The following is a 21,530-nucleotide window of genomic DNA, read 5'->3' on the forward strand; positions in this document are numbered from 1 at the left end:
TTTCCTGCTTCATGTTTGACATAATAAAAATAAAAGAATAAAGAAGGCCGAGGAAATTTCGAACTGGGTTGCCCTTTTCTTTTTTATTCTTTTATCAGAAGCAAGCAAGGTAAGCAGGCAAGGCAGCTTATGTACGCAGGCCTTTATTCTTTTATTTTTATTATGTCAGAAATGAAGCAGGAAAGCAAGGCAATCAGGCAAGGCTGCTAATGTACGCAGGCCTTAAGTCCCGGGCCACACTAAGAGTAATTTCACTGAATTTTTTTTTCATGAAAGTAAAAGAAAATGTCAAATAAAACTGTCTGTTTGTTTCATACGAATATTGCAACAAAGCAAAATTGCAGAGCACATGAAACAATGTACACTAGTTTCTTGAAATTATGAATTTTTCCCAAAAATGCAAAGTTTTATGTCAAAATTTCATTGAAATTTCTCTAGTGTGGCCCGAGACTAATGAATAAAAAAATCATACAGGCTGCAAAAATCACAATTTTCACAAACACATTTTTTAAAAGGTACAAGAAGGAAAAGTTCCGGAACCGTCAAAAAACTGGAAGCATAAATTATAATTGTTATTAATTACTTAAAAAAACTGGAAGTATAAATTATAAATGTGATTAATTATTTATTTTTATTCTAAATTTTATTTTTAATTACTTATTTTTATTATATATTTTCATACTTATTTTGTAAAAAAATATATGTATGTATATATATTTTGTGTGAAAACAGTTCCTTATATATGAAGTGAATTGTATGCAGAACTGACTGTAATTGGAACGCAAAAATCCGATAATTTTATCGGTTAGTTGTGTCATTTTCGATTTATATAACCCTGAAAGCAAGAAGAAGAAGATTATTAACCAAGTTTTTATCTGCAGAAACGGTACGCGTGTAAAAATCTGGCTGAAACAAAGTTAAAAACTATTGTGGAAAGTCCTTTTTAATAAATAAATTAACAAAATCTAACAAAAACTTGCATCCGCCACAGTGTCTAGCAAGCGGCAGACTTGAAATCCATATTCAAAAAGTGTTGAATTAAAAACTTGTGTGTGAATTTGTCTGTTCGTGTTCTTTCGCTTGAAACTTTTTTTGTTGGTATTTAGGAATGAGTGAAACGCGTGAACAAATTTTGGAAGAAATTAAATTGCAAGGTGATTTGGTGCGAAAATTAAAGGCGGCCAAGGAATCTAAAGATAAGGTACGTTCCATCAAAGGATGTAACAATCATTTGTTAAAAAAAGAAAAAAGAAAATATGACAAGTACATGATGGTGGAGATGGAGGAGTTAAATCATTCGCATGTTTTGTATCAACTAACCAAAGCAAATACAGAAGGTATTGAGTAACAAATTTTGTTGGAGTATCTCAAAATTTAGGAATCATTACTAACCACTTTGTATATTTGCCTATTACACGTATGGACACGACGATGGCACTAACCAATGTATGTACCTAACTCCTCAGAGTAAAAGTACATATGTTTTGTATGTTGGTTGGTTTGTGTGCGCGTCTCTGTATGTTTCACATTTTTGAAAAGTGTATGTATCATAAAGTTTAAAGAAAAACTTCAAATTTTTAAATTCGTGATGAGACTTTTTTTGTATATGTAACTATTTTGGTTTTCTGTTTTCTTGAGCCCCCCATACATCCCATACATAACCCCATCGACACCACCCCCGTACATAAGCATATAGAGATCATCATCCCAAAGACTTGTAGATTTCATCAGCCCCCCATCACAATAGAGCGTAATTGATTCTCATTTGTTTCGTTTATTTGATTTTTGTTGTTTGAGTCATCTACTCCTAGCAGTATTTGCAGCACAACGCCGCCAACTACCCCCACCAACCACCTTCATTACTCCTCAAACAATTTACCTATGCATTCACAACAAACCACATATTTAGAGCAAAGCTTAGTGTACAACTCTTTAACTTTCACATTGTACTGTAGTTCAGTTTTTGCCAATCATATTGCTTCATTTCGTTTTTATGTACCATTGTTTTTTGCAATTTTGAATATTTGACCCACAATCACTCAACATTTCAAATCCAACTCCAATAAGAAATGAAAACCTGTTTCTTTGTTTATAGATGAATTGAATGTCTTGTTGGCATTTTTCAATTGTCGGCTTTTTGTTGTTGGCTACAGGAAAAAGTATGTAGGGGTTTTTCCGCGTTAAAAATCAGCTGTTGTTTATTTGTTTTTTATGCTTACCTGTTTACATGTAGCCAACCAACCCAGCCAGTATAATAAAAACAAACAAGACACCGCCATCCTTTAGATGTTTCCTTTTCTTATGCGTAAACCCAACCATGTGCGTTTTGGGGGTAGTGGTGGTGTCATTTTCATTTCTGTTGACACTGTTGCTAGTACCACTGCTAGAAATGTCATTGGTATCGTTTGTTCTTATGTGGGGTTTATGGTTGGCCTTGAAGTCGATATTATTAGTAGCCTAAGTGAATGACTGAAGTTGATATAAACTGCAGATGGAATTGCATTTATTTTTGAAATATCTAAGAGCACCAAACTATTTAAACTCCAAATTCAATGAACTCGAATGTGTGAACAAATGTATGCAGAAGTCTAAGTGATCTTAAAATTTGTATTCTTTTGGAAGAAATCTAATTTAAGGTTGGCTCTTTATATTTCGAATCACAATCATGATCTAGCAGATCTGGCACCAGAGGAGACGAATAGAATAATATTTAGATAAAAGTTATTATAAATACAATGTTTGGGATTTTGGCAGTTTTCATAACATTAGGTTAATTGTGTTATTACCCACGACCACAGTATTATTCCCACCTCCAGGGTGTTATATTTTAATTATATTGAGTGTTTGAATATATTATACCCCCATTATTATAAGTCTTCTTTTGTTATATTTTGGATTTACCGAACAGATTTATAGCGTTCCGGTGTACTTACAGTTAAAAGTGATGATTGGAATTCATAGAGGAGATTCTTGGCATTAACCTTCAATGTAAAAATTATATTTTTAATGCCTCCAAATTAGTTTATTTTGCATTTTCAAATCCATCAGATAGTAAAAGAACACATGTAATAATGGCCCATAGAGTATCAATATTTAAAAACACTTCCATTCTTATTTGTTAATGTGAATATAATTCTATAGCCTAGACAGACAGGCGCAGTCTTAATTTGCATTAACAGCCTTAATTCAATTTAATTTGAAAATTATCTACATTTATTGCTCTGTTCCAGAACCTGCAAGAAGCTACTAGTTTTTACTTCGATTACATTTTTCCTTTACGTTATCGGGAAAAATAGTAAAGATTAGTAGTTCTGGAACAGACCATTTAATGCACAAAATCAAACTGAATTTAACCTGAATTTCGCAATTTCAATATGGCAACGATGTTAAAAATCAATTGCCTTTTGTCAAATAAAAAGGAAAACCAATGAGCAATTTTCACGTTTCTTTCAAACAGCATAGCAGCTAATCGTTTTTCGCGCCTTCTATCAAATCTATTTTTAAATTTTTTTTCACAAGCATTTCGATACCCACAATACCAATTCTATCGAACATAATTGGTCTGTTCCAGTACTGCAAGAATCTACTAGTTTTTACTATTTTTTCGATTTATCCAAAACATATGCTCTGTTCCAGATCCTACTATTTTTTACTGCGATAACATTTTTTCCTTTATGTTATTGAAAAGAAAAAATATATATTAAAAAAAAGTGGATTTTGGAGTACTGGAACAAACCAAAAGGTAAATACCAGGCTAGGCACATTTATATAAAGTAGTGGTATGTTTCAGAACTGCAAGAATCTGCTAATTTTTAATTAAAGGAAAAATTGTTATCGTAGTAAAAAATTTTAGCTTCTTGCAGGTTCTGGAACAGAGCACATGTTTTGGATAAATCGAAAAAAATAGTAAAACTAGATTCTTGCAGGTTATGGAACAGGCATAGAAGTGAAAATCAGCTGTATTTTTACATATATGGTCTGTTCCAGTACTGCAAGAATCTACTATTTTTTACTATTTTATTCGATAACATAAATGAAAAATTGTTATCGTAGTAAAAACTAGTAGATTCTTGCAGGTTCTGGAACAGAGCATTTATAAATTTGGTTTTCAAAATGTAATAGAGTCTACTCATGAAATTCGAAACATTTATTGGTAATTTTCATTCATAACTTGCTTTTTAAATTGACCGATTTTTGTCTGTAACCGAAAAATGCGTTGCTTGTGCGAAAATTTAACGATAAAAAAAAAATGAATGCAAAAATTAAAAATTATTAATATTATATTAAAAAGACTCAAAAATAGGTCTGTACCAAGGCAAATTGATTAAGGTAGCCCATTCACACCAGCTGATTGAACATGAAATGTCAAAAAGTTGTTGTAAACAACCATACAACAACAATTCTTCATACTAAAACATAACAAATTTTGACATTTAATGTGTACAACAATATGTTTTTGTTGTTGCTATTTGCCGAATCGGCTACCTTATTCAATGTGCCTTGGTCGTACGATAACACAAAAATTTGTACAAATTCGTACAAAATTTTACTGAATGATGTTAAAATTGTTCAGTGAAACAGAGCGAGTTTGGAGAGTTCTGTGGCAGAAAACCTGCAATTTTTTGCATGGAAATTTTTTCCACTAAAAATTTGTAGGTTTTGCCAGCTGACTTTTAATCAACTGTTCAATATCAACAAGTTGAAATGTTCACATTTTCGACCAAGAAAATTTCACAGTTTCAAATTTTTTAGTTTCTAAAGGCCTACGTACATAAGCTGCCTCGCCTCGTTGCATCGTTGCTTGCTTCTGATAAAAGAAAAAAAGGGGAAACCCAGTTCGAAATTTGCTCGTCCTCCTTTATTCTTTTATTTTTATTATGTCAAAAATGAAGCAGGAAAGCAAGGCAACCAGGCAAAGCAGCTTATGTACGCAGGCCTTAAAGGCCTCGACACATAAGAAGCATGGCATTCTTGCTGATGTCTTATCTGATAAAATCACGTTTGAATTAGTAGGTCGAACTTGGTCTTTATTCATTTACCAAATATGACTTAAGCAAGAATGCCAGGCATCTTATGTGTCGAGTTGCTGGAACTTGAAGAGTAATTATTGCTGGGAAAGCTATCGTACAGACCTAATATCGCGAATAAGCGACACAATGCATCGAAACCTCACAGTGTATTCTATGGGGGCTATATGATGGCGTGGACCTATACCTACAAATTTCTGGGGGAAAGTTTCATACCCCCAACGAACGCTAAATACTAAATTTCAGCCATCTCGGTGTGATAATGAGGCCAAAACCTTCAAAATACCGAAAATCGGGAGATATCGTCTTATGGGGCTATATCAAAATGTGGACCTATATAAACGTTTTATGGTAGAAATGTTTCTTAGCCTCTGGAAACTTACTTACTTACTTAGTTGGCCCATTACAGAACATTTGTTCCATAGACCGAACTAAGAAAAGATCTCCATTCCTCTCTGTTTTTCGCTTGACTTTTTAGAATACCGCGCCTTTCCATTTCTTCATCCACTTGTTTGCTCCATCGAAGCTTAGGCCTGCCGATTCTGCGTGCACCGCCATGTGGCATGTATTCATACGCCTTTTTAGCGGGTTCATCATCGCTCATTCTCATGATATGGCCTAGCCAACGCAATCGTTGCATCTCGATACGTTTAACTATATTCATGTCTTTGTATAGCTTATATAGCTCGTGGTTCATACGACGTCGATATTCCCGTCAACGCAAATCGGCCCGTAGATCTTTCGAAGAATTTTCCTCTCAAACACACCAAGCACTGCCTTATCTGCTTGCGCAAGTACCCATGCCTCGGAGCCATACATTAGCACGGGTAGTATCAGCGTTTTGTATAGTGTTATTTTTTTTTATTTTTTTATTTTTTTTTTTTGCTTTGTTTTTAAATTGCTTACTTAGACCATAGTAGCATCTGTTGGCCAATACAATTCTTCTTCTTATTTCACAACTGATGTTGTTTGTTGTGTTTATGGCAGTGAGGAGGTAGACGAAGTCTTTAACTACCTCAAAATTGTAGGTACCAACTTCTACAGTTGGTCCGAGCTCTATGGACGCTTTGCGCGTCGACACCATCAATTTGGTCTTTTCGCCGTATACCGCCAGACCCACTTTCGCAGATTCTGCTTCGACCTTCCTAAAGGTATCAGTTACTTCCTTTACTGATCGTCCCATGATGTCTATGTCATCAGCATAGACAACTAACATGTGGCTATTGGTGTAAATTGTGCAATTTCTTTTGACATTTGCATCTCGTATTACCTTTTCCAGCAAAATGTTGAATAGGTCACACGAAAGGCTGTCTCCTTGTCAGAAACCTCTTTTGGTACAAAATTCTTCGGAGAGGTTCTTTCCAATTTTAACTGAGGACCTAGTATCAGTTAAAGTCATCTTACAAAGCCGGATGAGCTTTGCGGGGATACCAAATTCAGACATTGCGTGGAATACCTTCGATCGGAGGGGACTGTCGAATGCTGCTTTATAATCGACAAAAAGGTGAAATATGTCGATCTGCATCTCTTGGGTCTTCTCTAGGATTTGCCGCAGGGTAAATATCTGGTCAATGGTGGACTTGCCAGGTCTAAAACCACATTGGTATGGTCCAATTATTTCGTTGACCATTGGCTTTAGTCGTTCGCACAATATCCCTGACACTATCTTATAGGCAATTATGCCCCTATAGTTTGAGCATACAGTCTTATTTCCTTTCGATATCTCTCTCGCGCGCTACGCGTTGCTACTGATTGTAAAGTAGCTCTATATGCCGCATTTTTCTCTTCGGTAGCAGCACGACACTCCTGGTCATACCATAAATTCCTTTGTGGAGGTCTCTGGAATCCAAGTATGGATTTTGCGGCTGTTTGCATGGAGTGGGCAATATGTTGCCATTGTGTTGTTATGTTATCGGGACAAGGAGTGCTCGCGTTAAGCAATTGGGCTGGTTGAGTGGAATATGCTGTGGCTATCTGTTGTGTTTGCAACCTATCGATGTCCAACTTCCGCGTTGAGTCTGTTCGTGCTTTATTTGCAACGTTTAGACGGGTACGTACCTTTGCTGCAACAAGGTAGTGGTCCGAATCAATGTTTGCGCCTCGGAACGATCGTACATCCAACACGCTGGATGAATGTCTTCCATCTATTACAACATGATCAATTTGATTACTTGTTCTTTGATCTGGAGACAGCCAGGTGCCCTTATGAATATCGAGATGATTAAATCTGGTACTGCTAACTACCATGTTTTTTGCAGCTGCAAAGTCTATCAGCCTCATACCATTGTCAGATGTTTCACTGTGGAGACTGAATTTCCCGACTGTTGGGCCAAAGATATTCTCCTTTCCAATATTGACATTAAAATCGCCTAGAATGATTTTAATGTCATGGGCAGGGCAACGGTCATATGTTTCTTCTAAGCGCTCGTAAAATATATCTTTGGTCTGTTCGTCCTTTTCTTCAGTGGGAGCATGAGCACAAATAAAGCTGATGTTGAAGAATTTAGCTTTTATTCGAATTGCAGCAAGTCTTTCATTCACTGGGGTGAAGCTGGATACCAGATGTTTTAGTCTCCGACTAACTACGAATCCGCAACCAAACTCATGCTTTACGTCATGGCAGCTATAATACAGTGCGTCACCTTTAGGTGTTGTTGTGACGCGTTTCCCAATCCATCGTATTTCCTGTGTGGCAGTAATATCGGCCTTGTACTTTTCAAGTACGTCTGCCAATGCGAAGACTGCACCTTCTCTATAAAGAGTGCGAACATTCCACGTGCAGATTCGCAGATCATGGTCCTTAAAACGTTTGCGGGGTTCGTCAACTTTAGAGGGGTTTGTTTTTCTTTTCTTTCGTTTTTTCATTGTAGGATGTTTTTTCTAGGGTAGGGTTACTAACCCGACGCCCAAACCCAAGTTTTTAACGTTCTTATGGGTGAACGCGCGGCACATGTTAGCTCACTACCTTTAACGGGTGTTAAAGGCAGTTCCCCAGGTGACACCACGGGGAGGTCAGTGTCCACTTGAGATGAAAGAGGGACCAAGATAAATCCTGGGCTTTGCCATGTTAAAGCCGGTCAAGACCGTTGCTTGGTATCATTCATCCCCTACGTCACCCTCTAGAAACACAAAATACAAAGCTACAACCGATTCTGTTGTCAAATGGGACTAATACATTCAAAATATATTAATATGACGCGTACTTTATACGGGGCGTTATATGGGGGCTATACCAAAACGTGGACCTATATAAACCATCTTTGGTAGGAATGTTTTTTGGTCTCCGGAGGCACAAAATACCAAATTACAACCAATTCGGTGGTTAAATGGGACAAATATCTTAAAAATACCTTAAAACGACGACGCGTCACGCGTCATTTTGTATGGGGGCTATACGAAAGCGTGGATCTACATAGCCCGCTTTCAATACCAAAAGTCCTACGTACATATAATAGATTTTCCCAAAATTTCATCCACCTACGTCAATCCGTTCGGACGCTATAGTGATTTCCACAGACGGACAGACGGACGGACATAGCTATATCGATGTAGAATTGCACGCTGATCAAGAATGTATATAGTTTGTGAGGTCTACAATGATTATTTCGAGTAGTTACAAACGTAGTGACAAACTTAATATAACCCCATCCTATAGTGGAGGGTATAAAAACGGACCGGAAGAGAAAACTGGCTCTGCTGGAGGTCGGGTGATTGATGGGACTGAAGGTCCATCAACCTCAAAACTGGCCAGCGGTCAGAAGACAACCTCTTCACTACAATCTTGTATGAAGAGAGTGAGCTCTTCTGAGGACCCGCATCCAGATGCTAAGAGGTTGGGTGATCGCCAGTCTGATAGTCGACCGGCATCGTATGCAAAAATGGCCGCTCGACAGCCAGTTAAGGGAGCTCAACCAGGGAGGGTCTGTAAAGGCAGCCCGGGTCAAAAACTCCCTAAATCTGCTGGAGAGAAGCCATGCGAGCCGCACAGGCCTGCTAGAATGACACAATCTTGGTGTCCCATCAACCGGCCCAATACGTGAAACTATTTGCTCACCAAAGTGTTCTTTAAAAAAATCGATTGATTTGATACGAAGTGTTGGAAGTGGCGCCGTCTTGTTGAAACCAAATGTCGCTGAATCCTGAGCTTCAATTTCGGCATCAAATAGTCGGTTATAATGGAACGATAACGGTCGCCATTGACGGTTACATTTCAACAGGCATCATTTTCGATTAATTATGAACCGATAGGCCACAAACCACACTAAACCGTTGTTTTTTCCGAATGAAGCGACAGCTTTTGCATACCTTTAGGTTACTCTTCCTCCCAAAGTCGAAGGTCACACTAGAGTGGTTTCATTGAAACTTTTAGCGATTCTTAAATCAAGTTCCCCACTACAGTAACTTCATGATTTTAAACTAGTATGGAAATCGACCTAGGAACCCTGGATTTCATGAAATTGTTTCAATGAAACCACCTAGTGTAACCCAGGACAAATGTGGCAATTTCGCGTCTTTACATACCCATTAATCCAGAAATGGACCTCAGCGCTGAGCAAACAGTGCACGAAACACATTCCTCACAGAAGGTGAATTTTCGTAGTAAAGTTGAACGATTTGTAAACGTTGTTCAGGCGTAAGTCTTTCCATGATGAAATCCCAAAAAATACTAAACAAAAATAACAAGACGGCATTACACGACTCACACGTGATCTGCCAAAAAAATCCTATTGCAAAAAGTAACTCTAGCTGGATTATCTGTTATAATGATTTATAAAATAATTTGAGATGTACTTAAAATTGAAATACATATATTATTATCATATTTGCCCTGTTTCAGAATCTACTATTATTATTTATTGAACAATTAACAACAGTCAAAATTTAATAAATAGTAGAACAGAACAAATTGCTCCCTTATTAAGTACAGAGTATCGAATATACATATACATTGGTATAGATAGGATTCTACCCGGTTTTTTCCAAAAGGATGGGTAAATACCACGTAAATACACGATAAATTTCTTTTTGGGTGCTTATTTGGGTAAATAAAATTTTATTTTGAAATTAACATTTTAACATTGAATTAACATTGAAATTTTTAATTTATATCGATGCCTAACTTCCTAAAGTTCGTATTTGAAAAAATACAAACAAGGCCTATAGAAGGTTGGCCATTCAGAGTTCTGTTAACAACTTTTGTCAACAAACATAAACATATCTATCACGATGGTCATTTTGTTCGTGTACCTCAACCATACACACAGTCAGTGACATAGATAATAAATTTTATTATTTTACATTTATCGTCCACAAACCACCAGTACTGGGAACCACTGTGGTGCGGGGGTAAGAACGTCCGCCTTGCACTCAGATGGTCTGCGGTTCAATCCCTCACCAGAACATCAAAATTTTCGGCTGCGGCGAAAGGTAAATTTTTTGTACATTTTAGTACTTTCCTCTTACGAAAACACTTGAATGGGTACCATCACTCAGAATTTCAAGATTCTAGATTGAGACGTTTTGCCTTGACTTTCATTACCAATAAGTCACTCAAGTAGTACAAATTTTAGTATATTTAAGTACTTTTCGTAACCCTTCTACTACCAATTTTCAAAAACCCAGCCAAATTAACCACCTACGCTCCAAGACTAACCCCCACCCAAAATTTGCATCGTTTATAAGTTTTAGACTTATGCTATTATTCTACAAAGTCTTCAAGCAACAATCACCTCTGTTTTTGCTAAAGTTGTTTTCTTTTTCACATTCAGTTCTAGCAATCCAACCGTTATGTGGGAGCTATTTTGAAACGTGAACTGATGTTGTCCAGTTTCGAACATAAGCCTAGTTTGGAAAAAACATTAGGCTACACAAAGTTTAGACCAAATCGTGCCCACACTCATACACCGATATACGAACATGGCTAAGCCAACCCGATTGTCTAAAACTGATTTGGTCTCAACATTTGTGGTGTCTAAAACCATTATTTCGTTTAAGAGTAAAAAGAAATGTTATTATTGTTTGCAGCTGTAACTTTTTTAAGGAACTTTTGTTTCATTATCTCGTAATAACCCAGCGAAAAGTTTGCCTCCAAAGAGGCAGTTAAATGATATGTACAAGTGATTTGGAAGTGCATCAAATTATGCATTTTCACTCATGATTTTTACAAGGGAGTGACCCCGGAAAGAGGCACTCCATTGCACCGCATTTTAACTGACCCTTTGGTATTGCATTTTAACTGACCCTTTGGGGTAGAATAGGAGGCAGTCCAGAGAACGTGTTTTGAATAACAAAATAAAATGCATTTATTATTTGTGTAAAACAAAAATATTAATTACTTTATTAAATTAACACAAATTATGAAAATTCTCTATTGAATTCAATCACACACATGTGTTTCCTCCGCTCTTCATTTAATCCAAGCTTAAGTGCTTTTGCTTCATCTGCTAAATGGGTTTGATATTGTCTTCCCATCACCAGCTAAGATTTCGACATGTACTCCAACATGTACTCCATTATATTATTTAGTTTGTATTAACAAATGTTTGAAAATGTTAACACGATTATCTCTTTTTGGAAATGTATTCCGCTGCCTGTAGAGATGTACAAACTGATTTATATACATGTAGGGATCTCTAACAACTGCTAATAAAATGTAGTGAATGGAGTGCCTTTTTCACGACTTCGTTTGCACTGCATCCGGATGCTGTTAAATTGTGAGGAATTGAAGTGCCTTTTTCACGACTCCGTTGAACTGCCTCCGGATGTTATTAAAATGTGATAAATGGATGTGATTCATTGGATTGCATCCAAATGCGGTTAAAATGTGAGGAATGGAGTGCCTTTTCACGACTCCGTTTGAACTGCATAAAAACATGCCGTGAAAGAACTAGTCTACATTGCACTACTTCCAATTTATTTTGCTGGGAAGAATCGCAAGAACTCTTTGAAATAAACGATAAAATCTATCCGCGAACAGTTCCCAGCATTTTATATATTGTGTGGAGGTAGCGAAAGGAGTCGAACATTATAGTGCATCTTCGTATTTGAAGGAATTTTGGAATAACTATTACGATGTGCTAAGGTTTGAAACAAACCGACTATTCCCTTCAAGAGTTATCTTGCGTACAAGCCATTTTAGTTGGCGAGCAAAGTTTTTTTTTTCACAGCTTTAGAATATTTATTGCAAAGTAAATAAATAATAATTTATCTGAGGAAGTATAGACTTGCCTCCGAAAAAGATACCATCAAACCAATCCTCTAAAACAATTGTATTTGGTTGCAGAAGCTTGCAGACGCAACTGCTATGCTCCGTACTTTGAAGTAGTTCCTCAATAGCAGCATTCGATCAAAATATATTCTGGGATAATATCCGGACATGCACATAAAACTTCCTTTTGGGTGGTCTGTAGATACTTTGAATCGAAGGGGAGGTTACCAGGAGAAATCTCGAAATACTCTAAAAGTGCTCATAAAAACCTTCAACAATTGCAATTCTGGATTATACAAAAAGGATTATTCAAAAAGTAGTTTTAACAAAAAATCGTTGAAAGTGACAAATTTCAGGTTTTAAATTTTCAAAACACCTCAAATCGCTTGGAATCCTTATATAGGGACAATATCAAAATTTGGACTTACAGACGCAAATTTAGTGGTTTTAATTAATTTCGCTCACCCGCAAGCAATATCGAATACTTCACATTAATAGCGCGCCTAGAAACATTTTTGTCACATCTTCCCATATAAATGCATCCGCTGTGTACTGATGTTATGAGGAGTTACTATGCTGCAGTCCTCAGAGTGACAGTCTGTAGTGGGATTGTCTAACGTGATTTTTGGTTACCGACAAAAATCGGTAAAATTAAAACGCAATATTATGAATGAAAAGTATAATTTAAAGTTGACAACACTGTTGTTATCGGTAGGACTTAGCGACAACTTTATTTTCGTTGCTAACTTACCGACAAATTTCGTTACCGAAATTATAAGCATTTTTGTTGTAACCACAAAATGCTTTAGAGAATACCACTACCTGCAAGCTTGAACATTTTTCCACTAACATTGCCATACCACACTGGATCCGCATAGCTTAACACGGATCGGCCTGTTGCTTGTTAAAAGATCAACAAGGTTTTTTGTCTGCACCTCAAGCGCTACCGGCAGCGACTTGAGGACCTTCTGCTGATCTTGTCGCAAACAACAGTGGCTTACGGGGCGACTATGTGGTAACCGTGTAGCAGTCGATATAGCGGCGGATTTTTTCATATTCCTCTAATGGAAGAACTTAACTAAATCAGCTATGTAGATATTTAAGTTACCACATGTGTCATCGACGACAGAACCCGACGAATACATCGTACAATCATCCCCATACATTATAAATTCTATGCCGTCTGGAAGATGTGAAATTTCAGAAAGGTTAAACAGTTCCGGAGATATCACCCTGCCTTGGGGAACTCCAGCTGCAGGGACGAACAGATGGCATGGTTGCCGATTGGCATTATTGACTCTAACGTTCAGGCTTCTGCTATGCATTTTTCGGAATCCATCCTGATGTTTGGCAACTAGGAAACTGCTTTTCATCATGGGGAGGTGTAGTGCATCGCTACTGGCGACAGTAGTGAGTTCGACTCAGGGTCCATGCAGTTGCTTAAGCATTCCCATTGAGATTCCGTGTATACCCAACGCATTGCGGATGAAATCTCCAAACAGAAACGGTATCCCTCCATGACACCATATGAAATCCAGAATTACTGAAGATTATAACTTCTTAGTATGCCTTCTTGGTGTAATGGTTAACATGACAGTTAACATCGGATTTTTCACAGGTGCGAAAAAATCATCACAGTTATGCAGACAATATTTCCTGCTTATTTCTGCCATGTAAAACTTCTCTACAAACGGCGTCGTTAGGAACGCTTTTCGGACTTGGCGCTAAAAATGAGATTCCACATCATCTTCCTAGTCACTTCGGGAATGTTCGTGGGAATGATATGTATGCATTAAGTCTGACAGAATATCTTGTAAAATTCTAAAATAACTATGAATTTTTTTCACTAGTGTCATATCATTACATTTTGTGTAGCATATTTTTAGGCAGAATTAAAGACAACTGATTTATCATTGCAGAATAAATTTAAACGCAATTTCTCTTACATATTATTGAGAAATATATCTCTGTGTTTAATATACTCTTTTAATACTACTCTTAAAATGGATAAAAACAATATTGCGAATTGTCAATATTTTCTTAATTATTTGTAAATATTTGCATTGATTTGTACATACACATATACCAATATTTTTTTAGAATTATAGCTCATACTAACAACATCAAGCTTTAGCTTTTTATTACACCCAATAAAAATAATAAATTCATTTAATTTTACTAACACACGTAATTTTTGCATTTTGTGTAAAAAATGTATTTTGCATCGTTTTATTTGTGCATCTACCTAATATTTATCTTCATGTTTAACAATAGTGTTGTGTTCGTTCATAAAAAGTAAAAAAAATAGTTAAAATATTAAAAATCACATTACAAAAAATATGTCTAAAAAAGAAACCCCTCCATTAAAAAAAAAGAACAATATAACGTTCCAACCACTTCTAATTCAGTTTCATTATTGTTGTTGTCGTTGTCTAGGTCTAAAAAAAGCTTTAAACACTCAGACTCTTCTTCCATACTACGCCTCACAAGTAACCAAAATTATAACACACAATTTAAGAAAATTTTAAAATTATCAAATTAAAATAAGTAAATAAAAATGCTACGTGGCGGAATTGCTTTGAGTACTCGTTTAGTTCAAAATAGTTTTAAACAATCCAGCAGTTGTGCTTGCCATCGGTTCCTGGCAACAACACAACAAACAAATCCATCATCATCATCCACAAGTAGGCTGGAAATACAAAAGAATAAGAAAACAAGCAACAATAATAATGATACTGATGATGGAATTGGTAGTGGTAGTAGTGGTGGTACCATAACACATCGGCAAATGGAATTGGACAAGGTTAGCATTAATGTTTTTTGATATTATTGTTTAAAGAGTTTCTAATGATGGTGAACACAAATGTGGCCGTTTTTTGTTTTCTGTTTTGTCTTGCAGATCGATGAGGAGGTGGCCAAGTTGTTGGCTCTTAAGGTCAAACTGGGTGATGAACCAGCCACAAATCAAAAATTCACCCTAAAGACACCTAAGGGTACCAGAGATTATGGACCCCAACAAATGATGTTGAGACAAAATGTCTTGAATAAAATCGTTGGGGTATTCAAAAAACATGGTGGCGAGGCCATAGACACACCCGTGTTTGAATTGAAGGTTAGTTGGCTTTGTGTGTAATTTATTGAAAATGTGTTGCTAATTGTTTGTTTAATTTTTTTAGGATGTCTTGACCGGTAAATATGGTGAAGATTCCAAACTAATCTATGATCTCAAGGATCAGGGTGGTGAAATTCTTGCACTGCGTTACGATTTAACAGTTCCTTTGGCTAGATATTTGGCCATGAATAAAATCTCCAGCCTTAAGCGTTATCACATTGCCAAAGTTTATCGCAGAGATAACCCGGCCATGACACGCGGTCGTTATCGTGAATTCTATCAATGCGTAAGTGATGCGGAAACATTGAGACAAAATTGAAAAATCTAAATTTTATTATTATTTTAGGATTTCGATATTGCCGGAAGCTTTGATCCCATGTTACCCGATGCTGAGTGTATTAAAATTATGTCCGAAGTATTAGATACCTTGGATATTGGAGACTATGTTATCAAACTGAATCATCGCCAGTTATTGGATGGCATGTTTGAGGCATGTGGTGTACCAGCCGATAAATTCAGAACCATATGCTCAGCTGTGGATAAATTGGATAAAGTATGGGTCTTTTAGGAAATTAAAAATGGATATTTTTTATTCTGTGATTTGTATTTGTAGTCTCCCTGGTCAGAAGTGCGTCGTGAAATGACCGAAGAGAAAGGTTTAGATGCAGCTGCCGCAGATCAAATTGGTGAATATGTCCAGTTAAATGGTGGTTCTGAATTGGTGGAGAAATTGTTGGCCGACCCCAAACTTAAGGCTGTTCCAGCTGCATTGAAAGGTCTGGAGGGCATGCAGTTGCTCATGAAATACTGCAACAGCATGGGATTGGCAAACAAAATTAGTTTTGATTTAAGTTTGGCCCGTGGTTTGGACTACTATACCGGTGTTATTTATGAATGTGTACTTAAGCAAGAACCCAAAATTGTGGCAAATGGTGCTGCTGCTGCAGAGGAACAAGGTACTGTTGGTTCGGTGGCTGCTGGTGGCCGTTACGACAATTTGGTTGGTATGTTTGATCCCAAAGGCAAACAGGTTCCCTGTGTGGGTGTTTCCATTGGTGTGGAGCGGATATTCTCCGTCATAGAGGCCAAGACTGCAGCATCGGGAGTCAAACAACGTACCAATGACATTGAAGTTTATGTGGCCTCGGCCCACAAGGGTTTGCATGAGAAACGTTTAAGTATTCTCAACGATTTATGGAATCAGGGTATTAAGGTAAACTACTTGGTAACACCTTTCCACTAGAAAACAAATCACAATTCTCCGTTGTTGTATTTTTAGGCCGAACATTCCTACAAACTTAATCCCAAACTCTTGGCTCAACTGCAGCATTGTGAGGAACAACAAATTCCTCTGGCTGTTGTCTTTGGTGACTCTGAATTGGAAAAAGGCATTGTCAAGTTACGTGAGGTGACAACACGCAAAGAGGATGAGATTCCAGTGGCTGAATTGGCCAATGAAATAAAAAAGAGGTTGCGTAGCTAAGCTCCTACATGGCAACAACCCCCACACACACAAAATAACGAAGCAAAGCATTTCACCAAACCGACTTATCTTTTTTTAATTTATTATAACTTAATAATGATATTTATATGTGAATAATGTGACAAGGCTTTAAGAATGATATTCCCAGAAAAAAAGAACAAGCAAAAGAAGAAAGGCTTAAAAATACATGAATATAAAATATACTCCAAAACTTGAGTTTATTTCAATCATTTTTACAATAGGGTGGTTAAATATATTTTTTACAACCTTTTACAATCAATATACCGTTGATAAACACATCCCATGGCGGTTTTCTGTTTGCTTTACCATTTTTCTTACAGATCTGTTTACTAGAACAGCAACAACAAGAGCATCTCGTCAGCATCATAGACATTGCCACAAGTGTTTCTTTATTTGAAAGCAAACAATGCCCGATTTATTTGTAAATAGTTTTGTAAACGCTTCAATGCTCCTAAATGCACCCAAAAAGCCGGGCAAGCGTCGAGGCCGCAAACCCAAAGCTAAAAAACTTCCCTCCATGTATGATACACAACAGCAACCGCCTCCGCCACCTACACCCCAAATGCCCCAACTACCAGCGCAACTTTACAACGATTATGTCAACGAATATCAGCAACAACAACATCAGCAGCATCAGTCACCGTATTCAACGACTCCAACAGGAGCGCCGCCGCCTCCTCAACATCATCACCATCTCCATCACATGGCTCCAACTCACTATAGTAATATGGGCTATGATGATATGGCTGGTGGTAATATGAACAAGGTAAGTCCTTCCCCACTAAGGGGTAAATGAAATGAAAAAAAAAAACAACTCTGCAAATACTTTCCTTCGTATATTTTTTATTATTAATCTCGAGAATTATTAAGAATTTTTCGGTTGTTTTTTTATATTTAATATTGTGTTCAAACATTTTCTTTTGATCTATATTCTAAGAGTTTACAACAAATGTAAGAATATGGATTATTATTATAAATTAATGCATTTTCCTCTCCTCTTTTGACATCTATTCATGTGTTCCATGTACTTCTTTATGTTTACTGTTCTCAACGTCGTCATCATCACTCCAGCTTGTTTTCTTCGTCTTTGTCGTTTAATCTTCCATATGTCGACACAAGAAATCGGCTGTTTGTTCTTCGTTCTTTTCGCAGGCAATATAGGCCTGTAGGACAATTTCTCGGGGAAATCCTAAGGCAACCAGACGATCCACAGCTTGTTTTTCCTCCTCAGTTAAGACAATTTCCACAACATCTTCCCTAGATTCAGAACCAAGACCACCACCAAGAACATCACCAGAGTCACCGCCACTTCCGCTGCCACCACCACTAACCTCCTCATTGAGCATGGCTACAAATTCATCTTGATTTTCTCTTATGACGGCCAATAAAGCTGGATTGGTTTCACCAATGCGGGCCAAAACACTGCTCAATAGTTCCGGACGTTGACGTATGACGCGGCGCATTTGATTGAAACGAGGATCTTCGCGTAAGAAATTCAAGGGGTTAGCTCCACCCGAACCAGCACCACCGGCAGCGGGGGGATTTACTGTGGGTATAGAGGGTGGTGTGGTGCCCATGATGTCTGGTATGTCGGGAATGCCTTCAATCAAATATTCAATTGCCCTATCGGGATTATTGAAACTGGCCAAAAGAGCACGACGAACATCAGATTCAGGGTAACCCATGCTCATTATTTCACGAACCATTGATTCATTGGCAGCAGCAGTTGGTGACACATCCATAACCCCCAAAATATTGCTGGCTGCTGCACTAGATGACTCTCGGGTTGGAGTGCTTTCACTGGCCGCAGTCGTAGTAGATGTGCTGCTGGTAGTTGTGGTAGCCGCTGCTGGTGTGGTTTCCTTTTCTTTAGGTTTTTCTTCAGTCTTTGGTTGTGTGGCAGCAGCCGCAGCTGGGGTTGTTGTTGCTGCAACACTGGCACTTTGTTCACTAGGTTTTTCTGCCGGTTTAGTAGTTTCCTTCTCTGCTTCCTTGCTAGCTGCCGCGGCTGGTTGTGGCACTTTCTTGGCCATCACCACCAAAAATTTACGTTCATCAATACTATACGTTTTCAAAACTTGATCATTGTCCAACACACGTCCGGCATACACGACAACTTGCAATTCCGGTTGTACACCAACTTCGGGCACAATTTGTGCCTTCAAGTCCCATACGGTTTTCGTTTCATCGAATTCCACATAGAATGTCTTCTGGTCAAGTGTTTTGATGGTTAATTTCATGATTATTTAAATAAACTGGGCAATAATTTATTTCTTCTTTTTCGTGGTGTTTGGTTGCGGCACAACTTGTGTGACTCTCAGAGAGTTTAAATTCGTTATTTTCTTGTGGTGTTATTATTGTTGTTGGACAAGTATGTGTTGCCCAAAATTGCAATTAATATTTTTCTTCTTGCTATACTTTTTCTGCTTTTGCTATTCGAAAGAATTTTTTCGCTTTGCACACACAAAAATATATGACGGCAGAAATAGGGACGATGTGTCAGCAATTGTTTCAATGAACATATGTTTTTGACAAATTCTATTTGTTTGGCATCAACGGGTATTTGGGTATTTTTGCAACACTAGAAGAGTAGAAGAGTAACCATTTATATTCTCGCAAAAATTTCACTGTTCTCCTATTCCTTCATTCGTAAAAATTTCACTGTCTTCCTATTCCTTCATTCTTCTTCATTCGTAATGCAAAGTAGTTGGTAACCATTTCACTTGGATTTTGACATTCGGAGTAAAATTTACGTTACGTACGTTACGTACTGTAGGGTTGTATTTTAGTTAGTCGCAAAGCGAAGATTTCGTGTAGCTACATTGGGAAAAATGAACTAAATTACCTGAGTATTCGTTTCAATGGCGTGAGGGGTATATTAAGGCCACGTTTACATTCAAAAATTGATATAAAGGCTTAACACTAGATTAGTAAAAACTCTACAATTTTTTCAAATGTTTTCCAAAGGTAGATATTGTTGCGCTGATCACGGGAATGTATAATTTTCTTGAGGGACGGACCCGGTTATTGGAGCCGAAAGTCCGGGTACAAAACCCTGAATAAAAAAGGGTATCATTGGAAACAAGTGATCATATGATGGGGTTATTTTCAGGAGGTCAGGTGAACTAGAGTAAATAAATATATACGATAACATATCGTACATTCTGTCAAAGTTGAAATTTTTCAACTTTAAATATCATACGCTCGACGTATTTCGGTAGCATTCATAAGAATACATGTACTGAGAATACATCTATCACCACACACGCTTTGGGAATAGGGACGTATTTAGGCATGGGACTACGATAACAATTTTTCTTTATGTAATAGTAAGTAATAGTACGTTTACATATCAATTCCTTTGAGTATCCGTCAAATAAATCCTTATTAAGAAGGTTAACCCTGCAAAAGGCTATAATATAAACATGGTCTAAGTTTACATTTATGAAATCCACTCGATTTCAGCTGTCAATTCCATTGCTTACTCTTATGTTACACGCTAAAACTTTCTCTTATGTTACACGCTAAAACTTTCATACGAAACTTTCCCATTATTTTGGCGTTCTTAGTCCCGGTCCACACTAGCGTGAATTTCATAAAAAAATTTCATGAAATTAGGTGTTCTTAAATCGAATTCCGTCGATCTAGAGACGCATAATTTCATGCAATTTTTTCAATGAAATCGCTCTAGTGTGGACCGGGACTTAGGTTGAGTTCCCCATTACAGCAATTTCATAAAATTACAAAGATGTCAATATTATAAGATAGGAAAAGTCAATTGTGAAAAATTAACTGTAGAGGGGGTTAACCTCTGTTGTTACGACATCATAGCAACATTCTGTTAAATGAAAACTGTTACTCATTGGAATATTGACAAGAAAAACATTAAAACTCAAGTTTGACGGCATTCGCTTTTGATTTTTTCATTGAATGAACAATAAAAAAAGAAAAGAAATAAATTTCAGCCACAAAACACGACGTTAATGTTTTCTGCCGCGAGAAATGGGAATCAAAAACGATTGACATTGCTGTTATCAATTCCAGTGAGTTGTGTAGCCATCTGCAACCAAAATGTGGAACTATTAGCATATGTTTTTGGAAAATGCATTTGTTCGGGTCTTTATTGCTATACGTCTTTGAAAATTACTTTTGTAGGGAACTCGATCTATGAACGCCAAAATAATGGGAAAGTTTCGTATGAAAGTTTTAGCGTGTAACATAAGAGTTTCATACGAAACTTTCCTATTATTTTGGCGTTCATAGATCGAGTTCTATACAAAAGTAATTTTATGAAATTAACTCGACCTAAGAACGCCAAAATAATGGGAAAGTTTCGTATGAAAGTTTCAGCGTGTAACATAAGAGTATAGCTGGCAAGTCTAGTCGATTTATGCCCGTAATTTCTAGCCCTACGTAACAGGGTAGGTAGCTACCTATTAGTTATCTTTACCTACGCGTTTGGTAATTTCTACGTGTCATTTACCGAGGCGTGTACATTTTGAAAACATGTGGTAACATTGATGATTTTCATTCATGTTTTCGAAAAAACATTGCCACATATAAGTGTTTTACAATTTTTAACACATTGGTAACGATCAACATGGCAAAATCCTTGGTATAAGTAACACGGCCGTTTTAAACCCGGTAACGTTACCTATGGATTAAAATTGTCATTTTTAT

At 37.1% G+C, this 21,530-nt stretch overlaps 3 protein-coding genes across 4 annotated transcripts in view; 2 read left to right on the plus strand and 1 right to left on the minus strand.

Annotated features, from left to right (window-relative positions):
• Positions 1-858: 858 nt before the first annotated feature.
• Positions 859-21,530, plus strand: part of Bx (LIM domain-containing protein Beadex) — a 213,615-nt gene continuing 192,943 nt past the window's right edge. The window contains exons 1-2 of the mRNA XM_073977956.1: positions 859-1,201; positions 17,171-17,616. Of these exons, the coding sequence (XP_073834057.1) occupies positions 17,257-17,616 (360 nt within the window). The 5' untranslated portion in view covers positions 859-1,201; positions 17,171-17,256. The remainder of the gene's footprint in view (positions 1,202-17,170; positions 17,617-21,530) is intronic.
• On the plus strand, positions 1,060-17,040 carry HisRS (histidine--tRNA ligase). Of its 2 annotated transcripts, XM_073977952.1 has the most exons (7): positions 1,064-1,201; positions 14,671-15,037; positions 15,134-15,346; positions 15,411-15,632; positions 15,693-15,899; positions 15,960-16,559; positions 16,626-17,040. In XM_073977952.1, the coding sequence occupies exons 2-7, from the start codon at positions 14,792-14,794 to the stop codon at positions 16,827-16,829; spliced, it is 1,692 nt and encodes a 563-aa protein (XP_073834053.1). In that variant the 5' UTR covers positions 1,064-1,201; positions 14,671-14,791; the 3' UTR covers positions 16,830-17,040. The 2 variants fall into 2 exon arrangements, with proteins under 2 accessions (XP_073834054.1, XP_073834053.1); XM_073977953.1 differs by lacking the exon at positions 14,671-15,037 and having other exon boundaries at positions 1,060-1,201.
• On the minus strand, positions 17,674-19,544 carry LOC141399365 (UV excision repair protein RAD23 homolog B-like). Its single transcript, XM_073977954.1, has one exon. It carries the CDS (start codon positions 19,088-19,090, stop codon positions 17,945-17,947), a length of 1,146 nt encoding a protein of 381 aa, XP_073834055.1. The 5' UTR covers positions 19,091-19,544; the 3' UTR covers positions 17,674-17,944.

The sequence above is a fragment of the Musca autumnalis genome, unplaced genomic scaffold (assembly GCF_047663935.1).
Source record: "Musca autumnalis isolate F117 unplaced genomic scaffold, ASM4766393v1 scaffold_3, whole genome shotgun sequence".
Classification (NCBI taxonomy): domain Eukaryota; kingdom Metazoa; phylum Arthropoda; class Insecta; order Diptera; family Muscidae; genus Musca; species Musca autumnalis.

Coding starts and splice junctions, on each gene's coding strand:
- LOC141399365 (XM_073977954.1), bottom strand. CDS start 19,090: ATGAAATTAACCATCAAAACACTTGACCAGAAGACATTCTATGTGGAA.
- HisRS (XM_073977952.1), top strand. CDS start 14,792: ATGCTACGTGGCGGAATTGCTTTGAGTACTCGTTTAGTTCAAAATAGT. Junction 15,038..15,133: donor GGCAAATGGAATTGGACAAG/GTTAGCATTAAT, acceptor TTTGTCTTGCAG/ATCGATGAGGAGGTGGCCAA. Junction 16,560..16,625: donor TATGGAATCAGGGTATTAAG/GTAAACTACTTG, acceptor TTGTATTTTTAG/GCCGAACATTCCTACAAACT.